Below are 23,677 nucleotides of genomic sequence, written 5' to 3' on the forward strand. Positions count from 1 at the left end.
TCCCTTTTTTAAGTAATGTAAAATTTTCATTGGAGAACATTTAACATTTGTTTTATGAATGAGTACTGAGACACAGGATGAAGTGAACTTTTAATCACTCAGCACTTTTGTCAGAGCTAGATTTATGTTTTGGAGTTAAAGTTATAATCTATAATTAGCAGTTTTAATGAGTTATTATGGAATATCAGGAACTGATCAGACTCTTATTTTTGCCTCTCTTTTGGAAATGCTGTGTATATTTCAGTCTCCCTTTACACAAGCTATGTACACAGAGTTTTTGAAAACTTATGTTTGTGGCCACATTAGCATAGTCTTTCTGATCATTATTTCCCAATTTGAGGGAGGAAATAAATTGAGGCAAAATAACTAAGACTTGGATATAAAAGTCGGTTGGGCTAATTCATCTATCGCTTTACTGATTTTATTCTCCTATAAAACCTCCAGAAAAACAAATTGGACGATGTCATCTGCTTAAGTAGTTTTCCACATACGTTTGTCCTTCCAGTGAATGAACCAGCCCAAATTTGAATTCAAAATGGAAATAAAGTAGTAAATGTAACAATGCACCTTTTAAGGGGCATTTAGTTTTAATAGTCATGTTTCCTTCATAGGAAATTTCTATCATTCATTTAGGAAACTTAAAAATAACCCAGCTTTTACCTAGCTACCAAGTACCCAGGCACTGATTTTGGTATTTCATATATTTTGATATCCTGTTTTTAATTTCGACCACATGGATGACCTTACACATAACATATTTTGATATTTTGAGAACTGCTTTTTTTTTTTTTTTAAGGTCTAGAAAAGTAGCTTCTGTGGAATAGGAATGACTATTTTAGGATACAATACTTGCTGTGAGTCATGAGTGAGTTTCAGTTTTCATGGTTTTCTAAAATAAACTCACTTAAAGACTATGCCATAAGAAATGTCATATTCTTAACTACCCTATTTCCTTTATAGTGGTTTTATTATTTTTATAAAAACTTACAGACTTCACTGTTAAAATCAAGTCAAAAAAGAATCATACAAGGATAGAAAATAAAAACCCCCAGAGGAAACGTCTCTTAAAATTTTGAGTATCTTTCTATATTTTCCCATTAAGTGGGATCATACAATGTATGTTGTTCTGCATGTAACCCACTATTTACTTTAATTGAATATTAGAAATAGTATACTTCTTAAAGGAAAAAATTAAAATTAATTTAGATTTGTTTCTGAATAAAGTTTTTATATGTGGAAATACTAAATCAAATTACTTTAAACCTTGATTAAAAATTCCTTATATGAAAAGGAGAGGAAATAATTTCTAAGAACACTGATATTTAATTTTAGGGAGGTTATACATGGATCTCTTAGAAAACCTGATTAAAGAAGTGCATCATCTTCTCAGAAAATATCATATACAATATTGTATATATAATTTTAGGGTTCTTGGATTCACTACCACCCTGAAGCCCATCTATGGGGCGAAGTGGGAGTGTTTGTAGACCTTGGGCCTGTTCTAGAGACTTGAACAACCTTGTTGTTAATCCCTTTCCTTAACACAGTAGCAGGTGTTTCTTAGGAGTCACAGGGAGGAGTAGTTGCCAGATGGAACTTCATCACAGTCATCAAAACTGAAAATAGCTATAGAGGCATTGATCTGTAAAGATTTGTTTAATACTTCTTGTTCCCCAAAAATTCCAAATGAGAAACAAATGCTTCTAAAAACCTGTTTTATTTAATGAATAACAGATTTTATATTCAAATTGAATTAAGCAAAAACAGTGTTTCATAATTTATCACACAGAAAAAAGAAACCAAAAAACATTGAATTAAGCAGATGACACAGATATTCCATTTATAGGCATATCTCAAAGATATTGCAGGTTTGGTTCCAGACCACCACAATAAAGCAAATATCACAATAAAGTGAGTCAAATGAATTTTTTGATTTCCCAGTGCATATAAAAGTTATATTAACACTGTACTGTAGTCTTTTAAGTGTGCAATAGCATTATATCTAAAAAAAAAAAGTACCTACCTTAATTTAAAAATACTTTATTGCTAAAAAATGCTAATCAGCTTTCAGAAAGTTGTAATCACTGATCATAAGTCACCATAACAAATAAAATAATGAAAAAGTTTGAAATATTCCAATAATTACCAAAATATGACACAGACATGAAGTGAGCTATTGGAAAATGCTGTTGGAAAAATGGTGCCAATAGACTTACTCAATGCAGGGTTGCCACAGACCTTCAATTTGTAAAAAATGCAGTATCTGCGAAGTGCAATGAAATGAGTTAATATGCCTGTACTCTCTCAAGAGCGTGTTTTTCAATATTCTACTTCCAAAAGTCCAAGTTTCTACATTCCAGGAAATTCATATAACAAGCCCCATTAGCTCATCTTCATTTCTTGTTCTTTTCTACTTTATCAGAAGTTGTTTTCAAAGACAAAAGATAACAAAGTTAATTTTTTTGAGATAAAAATCAAACAGTGCCTTCTTATTCTTCTATAGTGCAATAGTTGTGGATGTATTCACATTTGAATAGTAATGGAGTAAAGCATAGAAATATTGTCTAAAGTTTTAGATAGTATTCTAGCAGTTTTCTTAAAACAATATTTGTATATTAGGATATACATTTGGTAATGTATATCATTTGATAATGATATCAAATTGGTAGGATGCATGTATTCATATTTCCTAAAAGGTGATGCCTCTAGTTTTTTCCAACCATTTTTCAATTTTAATGAAATCATAAATCCTTAACAAAGTTCTATTTGCCTTCCTGTGAATCATTTGTTAATAAATGTTTCTATTGTTTCTTTATAATAGTTTGATCCTCTAAAGTTTCAAATAAAAGCTGATTTTAGAGTCTTAGTTATTAATGTTCTAGGAGTATTGCCAAAAAAAGCTACATGTCCTATATTCTGTGCCAGTTTCTTAAATTAGAATCTTGGATTGCATCCTCAGCGTGTCACTGTAGTGGTATTGCTGGGTTGCTATGATACGGTGCTTGTTCTATAATTTGTAGCATGAATCCTATATAAGATCCTACTTTAGATTTCAAAAATGTGAGCAGCAGTAATTGGAAATATGACACGTTTTTCCTTTAAGGAAAATTATACCTATAAAATTTATTTCTGTTACAAATTATACTTGATACTTTAAACTATTCTTAGATATAAAATAGAGGGTTAACAATGAACAATTTGAAATAATTTGGTTATCCTTAAGAAGTTTAGTTTATCATATTGACTTTTATGAAAATGGGCAAGAAAAGAAAGGTTTTATGATAATGTATTAAAATTGCATTGTTCTTCTATTTGGTATTTGAGGTCTTAAGAGAAATGAATATAAACTAGATTTTCTGGTAACATGAATTTGAGACCATACCAGCAAAACTCCATTATAAGGGAAAACTCCAAATTATCTTACTTTATGGAATTTATTCTTTTTTATTCAGTGAACTGTTATTAAAGCCAACCCTATATAGCCCTATTGATAAAATATTCTTTCTCCTTTTATGTGGTGGTTTTTGTGTTTTCATTTACATGTTCCATATAAATTAGTATAGATGGCATAAAGACAAAACAGGGGTATCCTAGACATGTGTTGTGTATACATTTGTGGTAGAATGAAGTTTTTATGATTATTGGTTAGTGGCATTTGACCTTTAAATCACAACTGATCTTTAAACTTTTACTTGCTTTTAATGCTTTAAACTTTAATGTTTTACATATTTGATATGAAAATATTTTAGAGACCAGGACTGAACTAAAATTTTTTAACAGCTTTATTGAGATATAATTCATATACCATATGATTCACCCATTTAAAGTATACAGTTCAGTAGCTTTTAGTATATGTACAGGTAATGTGCAACCATTACTACAGTCAATTTTAGAACATTTTCATAATCTCAAAAAGAAATGCCATACTACTTAACTATTACTCCTTATCTCATCCATCTCCTTCCCTAAGCAACCACTAATTTACTTTCTGTCTCTATAGATTTCCCTGTTCTGGACATTTTATATGAATGGAATCGTATATAGTCTTTTGTAAGTCTTTTATACCACTGGTTTCTTTTCATCTAGCATATTTTCAAGGTTCATCCATGTTGTAGATGTTTCAGTACTTCATTCTCTTTATGGCTGAGTAATGATCCATTGTATGGCTTTAGCACCACATTTTATTTGTTCATGCATCAGTTGATGGACATTTGAGTTTCCACCTTTTGGTTATTATGAATAAAGTTGCTATAAAAGGCAGACTCCCTGCTGAGCAGGGAGCCCAATGTGGGACTTGATCTCAGAACCCTGGGATCATGACCTGAGCTGAAGGCAGACACTTAACCGGCTGAGCCACCCAGACGCCCTGTAATTCTGTGTTTAATTGCTTGAGGAACTGCCTCACTGTTTTCCACCATAGCCACACCATTTACATTCCCACCACCAGTTATGATCTCCGCATACCCCCACAACACTTGTTATTCTGACTTTTTTATTATAGTCATCTTAATAGATATGAAGTATGATCTTTTTGTGGTTATGATTTGCATTTCTCTAATGACTAATGATGTCAAGTATCTTTTAATGTGCTTTTTTGGTCTTTGGTGTATCTTCCTTGTAGAAATGGTACTTCAGATCCTTTGCCCATTTTTAGTTGAATTGTCTTCAAGTTTTTAAAATAATTTTTGGGCACCTGGGTGGCTCAGGCGTTAAGCATCTGCCTTCGGCTCAGGTCCTGGGATCGAGCCCTGCATCGGGCTCCCTGATCTGCGGGAAGCCTGCTTCTCTGCTCTCCCACTCCCCCTGCTTGTGTTCCCTCTCTTGCTTTGTCTCTCTCTGTCAAATAAATAAATAAAATCTTTTTTAAAAATTAAAAAAAAATTTTTTAAATTATTTTTTAATTTAATTTTTATTTTTAATTATTATAATTTTTAATATATTTTAATACAAGTCCCTTTGTCTTTTCACTTTCTTAATGGTATTCTTTGAAGTGCACGTTTTTAGTTTTGATAAAAGTCCAAATTATCTTTTTTTTTCTTGTTCCTCATGCTTTTGGTGTCATAGCTAAGAATCTTTCCCAAATCTGAGGTCATTAAGGTTTACCTTTATGTTTTCTTCTAAGAATTACATAGGGTAGCCCTTGCATTTTTAGGTCTTTGACCCATTTTGAGTTCATTTTTGTATGGGATGTGATATAACAGTTCAAATATATTCTTTTGCATGTAGCTATTCAGATGTCCTAGCATATTTGTTAAAAAGAATATGCTTTCCCCATTAAATGACCTTGAGGCCCTTGTTGAAATCAGTTGGTACATGGTTTTATTTCTGGGCTCTCAGTTCTGTTCCACTGATCTGTATTGTGTTGTTTCATCAGTACTATACTGTTTTGATTACTGTCGCTTTGTAGTACATTTTGAAATGGAGAAGTATGAGTCTTCCTACTTTGTTCTTCTTTTTCAAGATTGTTTTGGCTATTCTGGATCACTTGCAATTGCAAAAGTTAGGTTATTGATTTGAGATCTTTATTTGTTCTTCTATAGGCATTTACAGCTATAAATTCCCTTCTAAACTGCTTTAGCTACATCCTATATGTTTTGGTACGTTGTGTCTTCATTTTCATTTGTCTCAAAGTATTTTCTGAGTTTCCTTTGACACCTTTTTTGATACATTAATTATTAAGGAGTGTCTATGGTTTAATTTCTACATATTTGTGAGTTTCCCAATTTGTTTTCTGTTACTGATTTATAATTTCATTCTACCATGGTCCGAGGACATACTTTGTAGTATTTCTGTTTTTAATTGTTTTGAGGTTGGTTTTATGACCTGGCATATGGTCTCTCCTGGAGACTTCCATGTGTACTCGAGAATATATATTCTGCTGATGTTGGGGTGAGTATTCTAAAGTAAATATAAATTCTGTAGTGTTCTATAGAAGTATTTTAAGTCTAGTTGATTTATAGTGTTGTCTTATATTTCCTTGATCTTCTGTCTAGTTCTATCCATTATTAAAAGTCAGATATTGAAGTCTCCAACTGTTATTGTTGAATTATACATTTCTTTCTTCACTTTTGTTTTTGCTTCATATATTTTGGAACTCTTAGTTGGTGCACATATTTTTATAATTGTCACATCTTATTCATGAATTAACCCTTTTATCATAAAATGATTATCTCTATAATTTTTTCTGTTGTTTTAAAGTCTGTTTATCTGATACCAGTATACCACTCTAGCCTTCTTGTGTTTATTTGCATGATATATCACTTTCCATCATTTTACTTTCAGTCTACCTGTGTCTTTGAATCCATGGCTTATATTTTGGAGACAGCATACTCTTAGGTCTTTTTTTATTATATATGAAATCTCTGCCTTTTGATTGGATTGTTTATTCCATTTATATTTAATGTTATTTTTTGATATAGTTGGATTTATGCCTGCCATTTTACTTTTCTTTTTTCTACGTCTTGTGTCCTTTTTTTGCTATATTCTTCCTTTTCTGCTTTCTTTACTATTAGGTGAATATTTTTCAAAGAAGCATTTAAGTTTGTTTAATGATTTTTTTTTTTACTACATCTTTTTGTGTTTATTTTTAGTGGTTGTTCTTGGGCTTATATACATATTAATAGAATCAACTTCAGATTTATATTAGCTCAGTGCCAATGAGATATAGAAACATTACTTTTATTTATTTTTTTTAAAAGATGTATTTACTTATTTATTTGAGAGAGCAAGAAAGAGAGAGAGAGAGAGAGAGTACATGAGAGGGGGGAGGGTTAGAGGGAGGAGCAAGCTCCTCGCTGAGCAGGGAGCCCGATGCGGGACTTGATCCCAGGACTCCAGGATCCTGACCTGAGCTGAAGGCAGTCACTTAACCAACTGAGCCACCAGGTGCCCGGAAACATTACTTTTATATTCCTCTATTTCCTTTCCCCCTTTTTAAGGCATTATTGTTATTCAGTTACATTTATTAATGTTACAGACCCAACAGTACATTGTTGTAGTTACTACTTCACCATCAGTAGTTATTTCTTTAACCTAGTACAGGTTTGCTCCCACCTACCTCCTTTGTGCTGTTATTGGCAAATGTATTACATTTCTATATGGTAATGACCTAACATCTTATTTATATATATATATTATTATATACATATTATTTTATGTTATATATATTATTATATGTTATATATATTATATATATAAATATGTATATATGTATGTATATACATATATAAATCTATGTATGGAGGTGTGTGTATATATATCTGTAAGTGTATATATAAATATATATAAATGTATCTGTATATACATTACTTTATACAGTGTTTTTTGAATCAGTTAAGAGAAAAAAGAAAATATATGCATTAATACTATTAATACTGCCTTTTATAATTACATAATTAACTTTACTGAAGTTCTTTGTTTTTTGTGTGTGGATTTGAATTACCTTCTGTGGTCACTTGCTTTCAACCTGATGGAATTCTTTCAGTGTTTCTTGTAAGGCAGACTGGGTAGCCTCTCAGTTTTTGTTTATTTGGAAATGTCTTTATTTCACCTTAATTTTCGGAAGATAGCTTTGATGGATATAGGATTTTTGGTGACAGGTTGTTTTGTTTTGTTTTTGGGGGGTTTTTGAGCAGTTTGAATACGTTACTTTGTTTTCTAGCCTCCGCTGTTTCTGCTGAGAAGTCAACTGTTAATCTTAACCTTTGTAAGTGACTAGTTGTTTTTCTTTTCCTACTTTCAAGATTTTCTCCTTGTCTTTGACTTTCAGCACTTTTATTATGGTGTAGCTGGGAATCTCCGTAGATTTTTCCTCCTTAGAGTTTGTTTGAGCTTTCTGGGTATGTAGATTAGCATTATTCAGTAAATTTGAGAAGTTTTCAGTCATTATTTCTTCAGTTTTGTTTTTTTTTTTTTTGTTTTTTGCTCCTTTTTATCCTCTTCTTTTAGTACTCCTATTATGTACATGTGGTATACTATATGGTGTCCCACAGATCTCTGAAGTTCTGTTCATTTTTATTCACCTTTTTTTCTCTAATCAGATTTTATAATCTCTCAATTTATCTTCAAACTTCCCTGATTCTTTCTTCTGCCATTTCACATCTACTGTTGAGTCCTTCTCGTGAATTTTTCATTTTGTTATTGTACTTTTTAATGCAGAATTTTCATGTTTCTCTCTTTCTCTCTCTCTCTCTCTCTCTTTTTTTTTTTTTTTGGTAAATTTTGTCTCTTTATATTCTCTATTTGATGTGACATAATCACATCTTCTTTACTTCATTAGTCGTGGTTACCTTTAGTTCTTTGAATATATATAATGGCTACTTTGAAGTCATTTTCTGTTAATCCAACATCTGGTTGTTCTCACAGGCAGTTTCTGTTGCCTCCCTTTTTTTTTCTTTGTATATGGGACATACTTTCCTGTTTCTTTGTGTATCTTATAATCTTTATTGTTGTAAACTGAACATTTTAGATAATGTATTTAATGTATTATAGCAACACGGTACTGGGTACTGGCCCCACCCCTCAGAGGTGGTGTTATTTGTTTTTTTTGTTTAGTGACTGGTCTAATGTTGTTCCTCGGAGAGGTGCAGCTTTAGGCATGCCAGTAAACACCCTGAGATGATATGCTTTGGACAGGTCTCTCTATGTTTTCCTAACTACACCCCCAACTTTAAATTCCAGTGACTTCCAGCTTATTTAATTGTTTTCAACAATGCTCTGGGGCATAAATTGTTCTTCTAATTTTTTCTGACTAATCCAGTTAAATTCAGGCTCCTTTGAAGGAATAGTTCCTGAGGTCAGTGTCTGATATTTGTTCTGACACCAGGAGGGCTCCTCCAAGCTGTTTCTTTTCCTGGTATTCTCCTGTAAACTACCTGGCTAAAGCCTGTTTCCTCATTGAATCTATAAATCTTCCCGTTGCCTTTCACCACAACTCGCACGTTTTTTGAGAGCACCCCTAACCTTGAACTTTTCTATGCTCTGTTAGAAAAGAAGTCAGTACCTTTGGGAAGAGACTTAACAGCTGTTTTATGGTTTGCTTCTCCCCCCAGCAAAATTTCTGAGTTAGAGCTTCCAGAGTTGGGTGGGGAAAGGGACAATGGCATGTTTCTCTCTGAGTGACACCCCACTTCAGGAGCTGAGCAGGAGATGGAGAGGGAGCAATAGCTTGAGATCTTTTTGGATCTTTTGGCTTACCTCTTCCAGCATGGAACTACCACCTTTATAGACCAGAACTAAGGTAATGGCAGCCCCAGTATTCTCAGTGGTGCTGTACCAAATAGAGCCTCTATCCCAGGAATTGGGCAAAAGAAGGGGGCCCCTCTTCTCAACTGCACTGGCCCAGAACTTAGTCTCAGTAGTAGATAGTTATGGGCAGGGTTAGAGTTCCTCACCTGAAGAAAGCTATCTGACAGGGAGCTGGTGGTAAAGGGATCCTTGTGTTCTTGGCTGCACATCTCTAGAGTGGAGTTTCTGCCTAGCTAAGCTGGGAGGAGAGAGGCAGGTAGCTATCTTTGTTCAAATACCACACATTCTTGTTGTTCTTAACAAATTTTCATAAGTATTCTTAGATAGATGTTTCCTCATTTGCTTTTTGCCTTAGGACCATTTCCAGAGGCTTCCGAAGTTTGTTTTAAAAATAATTTTCATCTGTTTCCCTGGGCAGAGTTCTGGTGGAGCTTTTTACCTTGTCTTGCTAGAAGTTGTACTTCCTGTGGCTAAAATTTTAGCTTCCTTTGTAGTAATAATTAGTACCTTACTCTTTCCTAGGAATTTATAGCTTTCAAGTATTTAACTAGTTAAATACTTGAAAGCTATAAGTTTATAGCTTTCAAGTATATAACTAGTTCAATAAATTTGAAAAAGGAATTGGGAAAATCCCTTAATAAATAGCTTTCTGAAACTGACACAAAAAGAAACAAAAATCTGAACAAGTCTTATACCTATTCATTGAATCCTAATTAAAAACCTTGACAAGGACATTATAAGAAAATGAAATTACCAATATCCCTTATGAACTTAGATGCAAAAATGTTATACAGAATATTAGTAAATTGAATTTAACAGCATATAAATAGGATGATATATCATGATCATGTAGGATTCATGCCAAAATCCAAGGTTGGTTTTATATTCAAAAATGACTTGCTGGGGTGCCTGGGTGGCTCAGTAAGTTAAGCTTCTGACTCTTGGTTTTGGTTTAGGTCATGATCTTGGGGTTGTGAGATCGAGCCCCAAGTCAGACTCCACACACAGCATGGAGTCTGCTTGGGATTCTCTCTCTCTGTCCTCCCCACCCCAACACATGTGCATGTGCTCTGTCTCGCTTGCTCTTAAAAATTTTTTTTAGAAAAGACTTGCTATGTAAACAGAATAAAAAAGTTGTATCATCACTTAACTGTAAATAGAAAAATAGAAATTCCTTCTCTATAGTTCCTTTCTCTCTAGTACTTTAATGTGTAAATTCCAGCCACCTCATTAACCCTGATCTCCACTTACTATTTAGCTCAGTAAGGCTGCTGGCTATTTTGAGGCTTCTCCCTATGGTGCAGTGTGGAAGGTGCTAACAGAGAGCTGGTATGATTGTGGGCCTCACTCTGTTTTAGTTCTCTCAGGGATCACAGTCCCATATTGCCTGTTTTTCAGCATCTGAGAGCAGTTATTTCACATGTTTTGTCCAGTTTTTAGTAGTTTACAGAGGGAATGCTAGTCTGGTGGAAGCAGAAATGTTGGCCACACTTTCTGTCATTCTTATGCAATGGGTATGAAATGATAGTATGGCATTTCATACATAAATTCATATAGATGGTTTTTATATACTTATATTTTTCTGCTTTCCAGTGTGGTTGAATGTCGTTTCATGTTTATTGGTCATTTATGTTTCATGTGCCCTTTTCTATAGATTTGTCTTTTTCTTATTGATTTGTAGATGTTCTTTTCTGCATTTTGGATGCCAGTCCAGAGTTGGTTATAAAATAAAATGTTTTATAGTTTTCCTATTCACATTTAGTCTTTTAGTTCTCTGGTTGGAATTAATTTTTATAAATGGTGTGAGGGAGGGATCTAATTTTTTTTCCCCTATGAATAGTCAGTGGTCCTAGCATAATTTTTTAAATTAAAATTCACAACTGACATTTAGAAAAAACCAACTCTATTATATATTAATCTTCTGTATATGTCACACTAGAATGTCCCAAGTTACCTTATTTTTTCTTTTTCAGTGGTCTTTTTATCTATTCCTGCTCCAAATCATATAGTTTTAATTACTATATATAGTAAGATTAGTTTTCTCTCCTTCATCTTAAAAATCATCTTGGCTCTTCTTGGCTCTTCGTTTTTCCTGATGAATTTTAAGAGCAACTCTTCAAGTTCCAACAAAACACCCTGTTGATTGATTGCAGCGTCATGTTGCAATCCAAATTGCATTCCCTGTATATTCATAGGGGAAGACATTGAGTCTTCTCATTCATAATAATGGTTTATCTCTGTTATTTATATCTTTTATATATTTCATAAAAGTTTTTAGCTTTCTTCATAAGAGTCTTTCTTGTCTTTTGTGAGACCGACCTCTCTTTTTTTTTTTTTTTTTTTGAGACCGACCTCTCTTTTTTTTTTTTTTTTTTGAGACCGACCTCTCAAATTACTTATCCTGGAACTCAGTCACCGTATTGTGAGGAAACTCACATGGAGAGGCCACATGGGGGGGTTCTGGCACTAGCCCCAGCTAGACCTTCAGTCAAAAGCCTGAATTAACTATCAGGCATATGAGTGATTTAGCCTTCACAGGATTCCACCTCTTTCTAGTTTTCTAGCTGAGGCCTTAAGACATCATGGAGTAGAGATAAGTTGTCCTTGCTGTGTTCTGTCTGAATCTCTGACCCAAAGAAACTGTGATAATAATTATTGTCTTAAGACACTAAATTTGGGATAATTTATTAGTAAGCATTAGAAAATTAAAACACCAAACATCATTCTGATTATGATTTGGCTGCTTCTTTAGGCCTGCTTAAGGAATACATAACTGGAATATTCTAATATAGTACATTGAGGAATGATTTCTCATCCTAAATTAATAAACTGGCATTTATTACCATGTCATGAACTTGGTTAATTTATATTTGTACTGTGTATGATAAAAAGAAACCATGTATCTGAGTGTATAAGACAGAGGAATAGCCTCAGACATTAACTCAAAGATATCTTTATTTAGTGGTACAGTCTTCCTAAATAAGTTTCATAAACTGACACCAAAGAGTATAGTGTAAAACTTCCTTACCACATTTTCATAAAGATTCTAGATCTTCAAAAATTTTCACAAAGTTTGCTAATATCAGATGAATTAGTGTAATCAACCAGACTATATCCTCAACTACATAGGTATTATTTTTCTCTAACAGTTTATTCTATGAACCTTGAGGCCTCGTGTGACCCTGGTTCTTTTTAGGAAGAACCCGTCTTGCAAGTCACATAGCCTCCCTTTTATGACCTAGAGTTGAAAGTCCCGTAGCTTCACTAATGCAATACTGAGTCTGTTCCCTAGAAGCAAGTCACCAAGTCCAGCCCACATTTATAGGAGATTAAATTAAACCTTTTGAAGAGAAGAGTGTCAGATAATTTGTGGACAAAATTTAAAACTAGTACACTTGCTAAGTATGAAATTAGAACAAAGAAAGTTTTATAAATAATGGTATTAGGCTAAAATATCCTAATTCTCTCATAGCAGGGGATATAGTCATGTTTAAACACCATTAATGGTTCTGGTAGACTTGAAATCCTTTGGCTAAAGTTTTTTCTCATTGGTTAGTGTTTAGGTGGGCTCTGTCTTGTGTTCGCTTCTGAAGGGGTTAAAAAATAATGATGAGAGAGTGCATTCTAGCCTGTGCATATAAAACAGGAAACTTCCAAGTGTCAGCATAAATGGAATATGGGATATAAAAGGGGGAGTAGAGGGAAATGAGCTTGGAAAGGTGGTGCCTCTCGGTTTCTCCTCCTCTCTTTTCACCCTCAACTTTAGTTATCTTCACATTTTTAAGTTTAGTAACATTTTCTACACCATTATATTAAGTTTTCTCTAAATTGTAATTCTAAAAGTCGAAAGTCAGTTAGCATGGCGTATGTTGTGTGACTGTATAGGCTTCAGAGCCACATAATGTTAATTACATTTCCTTAAATAGTCTTTTTAGTATTTCCTGGAATTTCTAATTGTGTTTATTTTTTTGCACTTTTTGACATACTCTCAAGTTTTTTTTCCGTATAATAAGATATCCTATTGATTGATCCTCCTGTAGGCATCACTCTCATGGGGCTTCTTTCCTCCTGTTCTAAATGGCTCAGTTGCTCTGTAGGACTTTACTGCTTTTCTGGATTGATTCCCCTATTCCTGGATTCCATTTCTTTTTTTCCTTTATTGCTGCATTATGTCCTCAGGTAATTTCCGAAGAAAGGTTGTGAGGATGCTAATTGTTCAAAGTATTTGCATGTCTGAAAATGCCCTTATTGAATCATTATACTTTATTGATAGTTGGCTAGTTACACAGTTGTAGACTGGCATTCAAATTCGAATGATATAGCCCCATTATCTTCTGGCATCACTCTTGCTGATAAGAAATCTAATGGATATCTGCTTCTGGTTCTTTTGTGAGTTGTTTTGTTCTGTTTTGTTTTGTTTAATCTGAAAGCTTTTAGTCTTTTCTCCTGGGCATCTGAAATTTCAAAGTGATATGCTAAATTAACCCTTTGGGGTCATTTTTTTCTGTTTATTTAGTTTTCTTTCATGTTTCAAGGCCTTCCTTGAATGTCTGGTGATCCTTTCTATTAATATTAGTGAACATTCTCTTTGTTATTGTGGGGTTACATGCACACACACACACAGCCCTATATTCTTTTTTTTTTTTTTTTTTGGTTTAGTCTTAGAGTGATGGGGAAGAGATAAACAGATTTGTCATTTCTAATATGCATTGTGAATCTCTAGGTGGGTAAGGATTTAGAATACAGCTATTAGAGGAATAGTTGATATTTCAAAGACTATAGTCTTATACTTGTTCTTGCATTCTAAGTGATTTGAATCCCATTTTCATTACAGATTTGTTTTGTGATCTTGGGCATGCTATGTAGTGTGGGCTCTGATAGTACTTTACATAATGTAAAGCAGTGGCTGTCAGACTTTTTGACTGCAAACTATAATAAACCCATTTTATAAACACATTGTACTCATATACATGCAACACGTTAATTTTTTTTAAGATTTATTTATTTGAGAGACAGAAGAGCATGCATGTGAGAGTGGGGGGAGGGGCAGCGGGAGAGAATCCTCAAGCAGATTCCCCCCCTGCGCATGAGCCTGAGGGGGTAGGGGTGCTTGATCTTAAGGACCCATCAGATCGTGATCTGAGCGGAAACCAAGAGTCAGATGTTTAACTGACTGAGCCACCCAGGCGCCCTGCAACATATTGATATTTTATATATATTTTAAAATTCTGGTCACGACCCACTAAAATGATCTACTAAGCACCAGTGGGTTGCAACTCACACCTTGAAAAACAGTTCTCCAGAGCAGTATTCCTTAAAATGTGAGCCAGGTACATATTTACACTGTGTATTAAAAAAAAATTAGAGATAAGTAGGGAAACCTAACAGGACTTTTGTGAGGTTTTTTTGTTTTGTTTTTTTGTAAGATTTGTTTATTTATTTTAGAGAGAGAGTGAGTGTGAGGGAGCATGCACAGGCTAGAGGGGCAGAGGGAGGGAAAGCATCTCAAGCTGACTCCCCACACAGGCTCTGTCTCACGACTCTGAGATCATGCATGACCTGAACTGAAACCAAGAGCTGGATGCTCAGCCGATTGCACCACCCAGGCGCCCCAGGACTTTTGTGAGTTTTAAAAATTGTGTTAATCTTCAAAGATGAAATGTCTCACTTTCCTAGAGTTGTCTTGATTCTCCTTCTGCCTAAGACCATGCAGGGATTTCTACAGTAGTGAGAATTTTTTAGTGGTATCAAATTTCAGTCTTAAAAAAATGGAAGACAGTTAAGATGCATTTGAAAAACTCATCTTCCAGTCAACTTTAAACCAATTATGTATTTTGCAAGGCAAGGCACATCTGTTTTTTAGATAATTCTTTGTGCAGTTTTTCTTGTATTTTCTGTAATTTCCATGTTGGGGATTTAGTAATGTTTTCTAGAAGAGCACTTTAATAAATCCTTAGCTCTGATGTTATTGAAGAGATAAATGTAAATTGGTATTTCAGGTCATAATATTTTTAAGTTGTAATCAAATTTCCTTGAGGAATTTTAAAGACTTAAGGCATTTTAAATTGTTGAATATGATACACTGTGATAATAATTACTGGTAAAAATTGCTGGTCTAAACTGCTCTCAAGTAAATACTTAGGGAAGTCAAAATATACTTCTAGGTTAATGACAGGACTGGGTTTATCTCTTCATTTAAATGGCAGTCACTAGGATTTTAAATACTCATCCTTTATTTGTTCCTGGTTTATTTACACATTTTAGAAGAAATTAATAATCCATTTGAAATAGATACATGTCATCATTTCAAGAAGACCTGGTTTAAACTGCTCCAACAAAAATTTGGGGTCTCTTCTGGTAATTAACTTCAAGGTGACTAAGAAAATACTGTCTTGTACTCAGGGGATGATGCAAAACAATTACACTGTGTGCATCTACCATTCTAGTTACTGTATGATGTAGTACCATAAGGTGTTCTGATTTTTTCCTGTGAACTTGTATGTTTCCACAGGTATTTTTATTTTTAAACCACTAAGTGAACTGCTGGTAGAAAACATCAGTGAATATTGCAGATAGAGAATCCCAGGCAAAGACGTTATCACCATAGGAATTGGAATAGACATTATCCACATTGAAAATGGCAAACGGATAATTAACATTAGCCCACTAAAAATGACCAAGTCAGAACAATATGTGACATTACTGCCTAAATATTAGACATTGCCAAACTGAAACATCATTGAGAATAACAGACTTCATTTGCAAGCATTCTTATAATGGTGAATGAAGTTAAAGTATAAAGTGGCCAATGTAAATTTTGTCAGTGCTTTTTACATCTAACAAAGAGAATTATTATGCATTCTTTTTCTCACAAGTTGTTATCCATATTTATGAAGTATAGCCAGAATATAGTCTGATGTTTTTTCAATCTATTGAAATACATTTTTTGCTTTTCTTTTTTTTTCTTATGAGAAAATTCAGTGTAAATGGTGTTTCAGAAAGGTACCTAAGACTTGGGACATATTAAACATCTACAAGTGCAAAATATTTTATAACTTCTTGATGAAAACCATAATTATCTTTTTTTTAGGATAACCATTATAAAAATGTTTTTGACCTATATAAAAATGTTGCATGTCATGAACCTAGCAGTTTCTAATCTCTTGAAGACAGGAAACCATCTCTAACTTTCAGAACTAAGGATTGTTTTGAAAGTTAGCACATATGAAATACTTAATATTCTGTTTGGCATGAAGGACACTAATGTTAGCAGTGGTATTATATTATGTAGCTCAGCAAACTGCTTAATAAGAACATGTATTTACAGGAAGGGTTAGGTGGAAAAGATTTTTCTATTCTTTAATACCTAAAAATAATTGAGGATTGAAAATGTCTATTTTAGGGGTACCTGGGTGGCTCAGTCGGTTAAGCTTCTGCCTTCGGCTCGGGTCCTGGTCTGGGATCAAGCCCTGAGTCTGGCTCCCTACTCAGCAGGAAGCCTGCTTCTCCCTGTCCTTCCCGCTCATGCTACCTCTGTTTCTCTCTCTCTCAAATAAATAAAATTAAATTAAAAAAAAAGGAAATGTCTGTTTTAACTCAGAGCCAAAGGAGTTGAAATGTTAACTGATTTCTAAATATTTCTAATATTTGGGAAGATCCAGATGTGACCTATCCCATCTGAGCATCTGGAGGAGAAAAAATAAATCTTTAGGTTAAGAAATGAATTACTGAATAGAGAAGCTATGAAAAACATTAATTTCTTTCTAGAGAAGACTCTCAAGAGTTAGGTGCCCAGAAAATGAAGCTTTTTTTTTTCTTTGTATGGAACGTATTCCTCAATCTTCTATTTGGCAATCCTAGAAATCATTTTGTGTCTTCTGACATGTTAGCCAGAGGCTTTTGGCCTGTGCTATAAGAGAAGAATGTCTTCCATTTATATCCTATTTTGAAATATATGCACTCAGCTTCATGATCATTATCTCATTTAATCTATTTAAGTCTACCATCAAGGTAGATTATTGATAAAATGGTCATTGTTGTAAATTCTTAAGCATTATATGATGTAATAATTTACTATTCGTGCCACTTCTGATATCCAGCACCAATTTGAGCTTACTCTATAGCCTGTTTTTCAGTGCATAATCTTTACACCTCAAATTTAAGAGTTTTTTCAGACATCAACTACGTATTTGTTGACTCTTTATATACTCTACACTAGACGTAAAAGAAATAAAAAGGAACCTTGTTTAGTGAATGATCCTTGCCTTTGAGGAGCCTGAAATCTTTTGGTGCGTAATAAAAGAAATATTTGTTAAATACAAGCTTGAAGATAATGCATACTCAACTGTATGTTTGAGACTGTGAGTACCGTAGATGTTCAGAGAAGGGAGGGATCACTGTATCCTGACTTACTACTACCTAAGGGAAATTTTGTGGAGAATGTGAGATTTAAGTTTATTCTTAGAGGGTGAGCAGGATTTGGAAACATAGGGGAGGAAATCTGGTATGGTATTTCAGGTAGGGAAAAGAGTTTAAGCAAACACATGGCCTTTGGAGAACAAGAAAAGGAGTGATTTCATGTTGAAGAGTGGGTAGCAGGAGGAAGAAGAAAATTCGGACTGGCTAACAAGGTGACCACATATTAAAATGGGCTATTGTATGAGTTCGTATTGCTTTTAGCATAAGGAAAAAAATAGCTTAAAAATATTTTAAAACTCAGAACTGAGTTAGCTTGTAAAGGTATGGCACTTATTTCCCCTATATTCCCCATCACTATAATGGAATTTAATTATATATAAAAATCTAATATATGTTATAATAAAGATATAAAATTATATAATGAGGATATAGATATCTTTATAAACAGATAAAGGTATTACTAACTGAGAAAACTGAGGGATTTCCTGTACAGAATGAGAAGGATTTTTACAGCTCAACGAATCACCCCTTCTCTAGTGTATAACACATACCCAATCGAATAAATTTAGCATATTTGGGAAGCTTACAAAAAGCAGAGGTGTACATCTTATACTTTTTCAAACTAAGTATCAGTATAGTAGACATCTGTATGATTTTTTAAAATTTTAATCTCAGTAGTCAAGAAACTTAAATAATTGAGCTAATTGAAGGTCCTTGTTTACAGATGTGAAAGTTCAGAATTGAAGTTTTGTTATTTTTCAAATGTTGGAAACAAAAGGATTTAATACATTTGTTAGAATCAAATCAATATTATGTGCCCACATTTTTATAATAAGTAGAGGGTAAAAATAAACATTTATTGAATGTCTGCTGTATGTCAGGCACTGTGCTAGATATGAGGTGGTGGGGAGGGAGAGAGAGACACAGAGATAGAGATAAAGATCACACTTGTTTCCTGTCTTTAGTGGCCTCATAGTTTAGGAGTGTTGTACATGTAAAACATAATTGAAATAGAATACAGCACAATAAATGTTATAGTAGAGATAACACACCTAAGATATATTTGGCTAAAAGTGGATTAACCAATTAGCTTTAGTGTCTTAGAGTTTCTGAGGGGAATATGTTTCTGCTGAAATATAGTAAATGGGGAGAGTTCCCAGGGTGGGAATGTGGGGAAAAGGGCATTCCAGGCAGAGGAAACTGTAAAATATTCACAAGTTGCAGGGAATATGGTTTGACCAAAGTGAGGGTGCATGCTGGGAAGTGTTGAGAGATGATTGTTGACAGTAGACAGCTGAATTTTGTGTACAATCCTGAGGAGTTTGAGCCTCAATTTGTAATTTTTGGAGGATCATTGAAAAGTATTTAGTGTGATCAGATTGATTCTCCTTTTAGCAAGATTTTAGCTTTTGAGATTGTTTAGAAGATAAATCAGAAGTTGTAGTAGTTATGGGAACAGGCAAGAGGAGCAGTTAGGATATCACTTTTGTATTCTAGATGATGGATGATGAGGGTATTAAAATGGCAGTGGGAATGACAAGAAAAGGATAGATTCCAGATATGTTAAAGAAACAGAATCAGTAACATTTAATGATTGATTATGGATAGTGAGAGAGGAGGAAAAGTCCATTATGTTTCCTGGTTTCTGGCATGAATGATGAGATTAGATGGATGAATTTTTCAGTAGATTTTTTTTCCTCACTATATTTTTGAGAGAAGCTTTATGTGTATGAATAGCTTCTATAAAATTAATAAGCATATTAAAGGTAATTTCTGAGTAGGTTATTTCTAAGTTTTTCTTTGTTTTTATTTATAGATGCCACTTCCAATGAACAACAAGAGCTTTTCTGTCAGAAGTTGCAGCAGTGTTGTATACTGTTTGATTTCATGGACTCTGTTTCAGACTTGAAGAGCAAAGAAATTAAAAGAGCAACACTGAATGAACTGGTTGAGTATGTTTCAACTAATCGTGGTGTAATTGTTGAATCAGCATATTCTGATATAGTAAAAATGGTAAGATTTATATAAATTCAAGTAAGATCTGAGGTGTAATTATGAATTACTGAGACTGATTTTTAATAAATGTGCAATAATCAGTGTACTCAAAATGTTTTTTTAAAAAAAAAAAAGATTTGAAAGATTTGAAAGATTATCCATTCATTCCAATAATGCTGTCATTGCTTATAATAGTTTGAAAATTCAATAGCCGCAGTGGCTGGTGGCTGCCATACTATATAGTGCAGATCCAGAACTTCGGAGAAAGATGTAGGCTTAAGATTATACAGACTGATAGATGATTATCATAGGGCTGAATTGTCATAAGGGAGAATGTCTAAAGTGGGAAGAGAGGAACAATGAAAATCTATGGGATTCTGTACATTTCAGCAGTTGGGTAAAGGAGTCAGATCTAAAAAATTATATTTATTTAGAATACTTTAATATATTTATAGAGTCTGTAACACTTGAATTTTAATAAAAACTCAGGACCTTTGAAAAGTTAAACAACGTAAATAAGTGTATGAAATCTCGGAAAAATAAATTACTGCTAACCTTATTAGTAAGGTTGTTTAGGATATTGTTTATTAATAATTCAACCTTATTGTCCATCAAATAGTAGAAATTTGTTTAGGATTTGTGATTTTTGTATTTTGGTGCACAGTAACAAAATACAAAAAATTTAGTTGGAGTAATTAGAGAGTCACTGAGTACATATTGAAGCTTAAATGTTACCCGGGTATAGAAGGTTACAGCAAGTATAATTTGTACTTGTCTTCATTTCCTTCCCCTTGCCTAATAAATGTTCTGGGGGAAGAATAAAATGTAGCTAAATTTGGCCTCATTACACTAGTTGAGTTTTCTTTCATCACCCTGTACTAGAAAATTTTGTTGGGTTTTTTTTTTTAATTGAAAATAAAAGCCTTAAAGAATTTTTAAAAGATTAGCTGTACAGAGAACACTGATCAAAATAAAATCGGCTTCCAAAACTCAATAGACAGTAAAAAGTGACAGTTTGAAAATGGAAATATTGAATACTGATAAACTTATTTTGTTTTTTGTTTTGTGTTTATCATTAAAATACGTTCAGGGGAACATATTTTCATTTTACTGATTTTTACTGATTTCAAATTGTTTGTATTCATGAATTTTGAAAATACTGGAAAAGGTACTTTATTTTTATCTCTATAAAGGTATTGACTGGCTGGCTCAGTGGGTAGTGCATGCAACTCTTGTGTTAGTTTGAGCCCCATGTTGGGTGTAGAGATTACTTAAAGTTATTGACTTGGATATTGAAATGACTTAAATATTTGCGTATTGAAAATGCTCAAATATTTGAGTCAAATTATTCTGTAATTTGCTATGTAATAATAAATTATGGGATTTAATTTCTTTCCTCAAGAAAAAGGGTGTGTATGTTTTGTCTTTTTTTTTTTTTAACTTCTGGGCACTTAATTTCTAGACAAGTGTGAAGCCAACTCACCCTGTTGGCCCTGTAAAGCTCTTATGTATATTTGTTATGTACAGTTACATTTGTTGGTGGCTACAAGGTTTTTTTTTTTTACTCCCAATAATAAGTATGATCTCAAAGGCAATTTATGCCTTCTTATAGGATATATTTCCTTTTCAAGTTTTATCTGTGACTTTCTGCCATTCTTTGTGAAATTGATATCCATCAAACTCTTGGTTCTGCCTTCATGTTGAGTTCTAGCAGATCACATTCTAGGTTATTACTTTCTAAGTCTTATGGTTATAGTAATTGACTGTTAGCAGTTCTTTGGCTGACCATAGATGCCACTTCATAAGAATAGTTGGAAATTTGCTTGCACCACCAAACAGCTCTCGTCTCATCCTTTATTCCCTAAATAGTTTATTTCAGGTGACCAACTCCTTAATAGTATGGCCTTAAATGTTTACTAAACCATGTGGTCTCTCAGTCTGTTCATCATTCTTCAAAGAATTGTGAGTTGGCACCACAGCCTGACCTTTGCTAGAGAAAAAAGATGTGAACTTTACCTTGGTGCTGAGACAGTGTGAATGATGAAATTATAAATATTGTATTTCATTGAATCTGAAATGAAGAATCTCACATCCTGATTTCAGAGAGATTAGCCTCTTTTTAAAAAAAAAGGCTAAGAGTAGGTGAAATACATTAAATCACCACCGGGGTATTATAAAATATGTCTGTAATTGTAGTGAAAGTATTCTGCCCTCCCTCCCCTCTCCTTAGTGTGGTGTGTGTGTATAGGAAAGGAGGTCTTTTATCAAACTCTTTTGGATTGTAAAGTAAGTAAATGGCTGGATTAGAATATGGAGGGAATTGCAGAAAGGTGAAAAGGATCAAGTTAGAGATAGGTAGAGTTTAGGAACTTCATGTTTTTCCCCCCATAATCCCCTCCCCTCCTTTTGTGTGTGTGTGTGTTAAGCAAAACTTGGAAAGAACAACTTGTAATTTAAGGAAGGAGGAATCCAAAAGAAGTCTGTAATCTGTAGTAGGTTGGCATCTGAAGAAGTCATAGTTATGGGATAGAGAAAAGAGAAACAAATACCTACCTTTTTCATATCTTGATGAGGTTTATAGGTTTTGAACTAGGCTTATAGTCACAAGTTAACTCTTTCCTTAAAGTTATCTTTAAAATATTTCGTTTACATTGTTTAATTTAATTATACAACAAAGAACATAAATCTAAATTTCTTTTTCTTTACAGATCAGTGCTAACATCTTCCGTACTCTTCCTCCAAGTGATAATCCAGATTTTGATCCAGAAGAGGATGAACCCACGCTTGAGGCCTCTTGGCCTCACATACAAGTATGAAACATATATTGACAATTTTTGCATTTATGATATTGTGCTGTAATCATGGTGGTTCTCTTAGATCTGAGTGTCTATTTAAAATATTTGACTTTTAGAATGTGTTACCATTATTTTCTTTTTCCCCAAAATGTTTTTACTTTTTTATTGTGATAAAGTACACTTAACTTTTATCATTTAAACCATTTTAAAGTGTACTATTCAGTGGCATTAAGTACATTCACAATGCTGTGCAACCATCACCACTTCTAGTTCTAGAATTTTTTCATCACTCCAAGTGGAAACCCCCTTTACATTAGCAGTCACTTCCCATTCCCCTAACCCCACAGTCCCTGACAACTACTAATCTACTTTCCATCTCTATGGATTTGCCTGTTATGAATATTTAATATAAGTGAAATCATTTAATATGTGGCCTTTTGTGTCTGGGTTCTTTTACTTAACATAGTATTTTCAAGGTTCAGCAATGTTCTTGCATGTGTCCATACCTCATTCTTTTTAATTGCTGACAATATTTCATTTTCTGGATATACCACATTTTGTTTATTCATTAATCAGTTGTTGGGTGTTTTGGCTTATTGTAACAAGAGCTATTATGAACATTTATGTACCAGTTTTTGTTTTAACGTGTTTCCCATAGATTTTGATAAGTTGTGTTTTTGTTTTCATTCACCTCACATACTTTCTAGTTTTCCTGTGATTTCTTCTTTATTATTTAGGAATTTTTTAATTTCTACATACTTGTGGCTACCACATTTCTTTCTGTTACTAATGTCTAATAATTTCATTGTGGTTGGAGAACATACTTTGAACGTTTTCAATCCTTCAAGTTCATTGAGGATTGTATTAGGGCCTCACATGCAGTATATTCTGGAGAATGTTTCATGTGTGCTTGAGAAGAATGTGTGTTCTGTGGTTGTTTGGTAGAGTGTTCTGTGGAAATCTGTTAGGTCTAATTGGTTCATAAGGTTGTTCAAGTCTTCCATTTCCTTGTTGATCTTTTATTCTATCCATTATTGAAAGGGAGATATTGAAGTTTCCAGCTATTGTTGTTGAATTGTCTATTTCTCTCCAATTCTGTCAGGTTTTTCTTCATGTATTTTGGGGCCCTGTTGTTAGCTGCTTATGTTTATAATTATTATATCTTCCATCTCGATGGTCCTTGTCATTATAACCTAGAAAGTTTCTCAAGTTTATTTTTTATG

At 33.5% G+C, this 23,677-nt stretch overlaps 1 protein-coding gene across 2 annotated transcripts in view; it reads left to right on the forward strand.

Annotated features, from left to right (window-relative positions):
• Window positions 1–23,677, forward strand: part of PPP2R5A (protein phosphatase 2 regulatory subunit B'alpha) — a 156,246-nt gene that overhangs the window by 96,068 nt on the left and 36,501 nt on the right. For both annotated transcript variants that reach the window (XM_032393007.1, XM_032393006.1), the window contains exons 2-3: window positions 19,481–19,677; window positions 22,368–22,469. In XM_032393007.1, coding sequence (XP_032248898.1) covers window positions 19,552–19,677; window positions 22,368–22,469 — 228 coding nt within the window. In that variant the 5' untranslated portion in view covers window positions 19,481–19,551. The remainder of the gene's footprint in view (window positions 1–19,480; window positions 19,678–22,367; window positions 22,470–23,677) is intronic.

This window comes from Phoca vitulina, unplaced genomic scaffold (genome assembly GCF_004348235.1).
Source record: "Phoca vitulina isolate PV1807 unplaced genomic scaffold, GSC_HSeal_1.0 scaffold71, whole genome shotgun sequence".
Classification (NCBI taxonomy): Eukaryota; Metazoa; Chordata; class Mammalia; order Carnivora; family Phocidae; genus Phoca; species Phoca vitulina.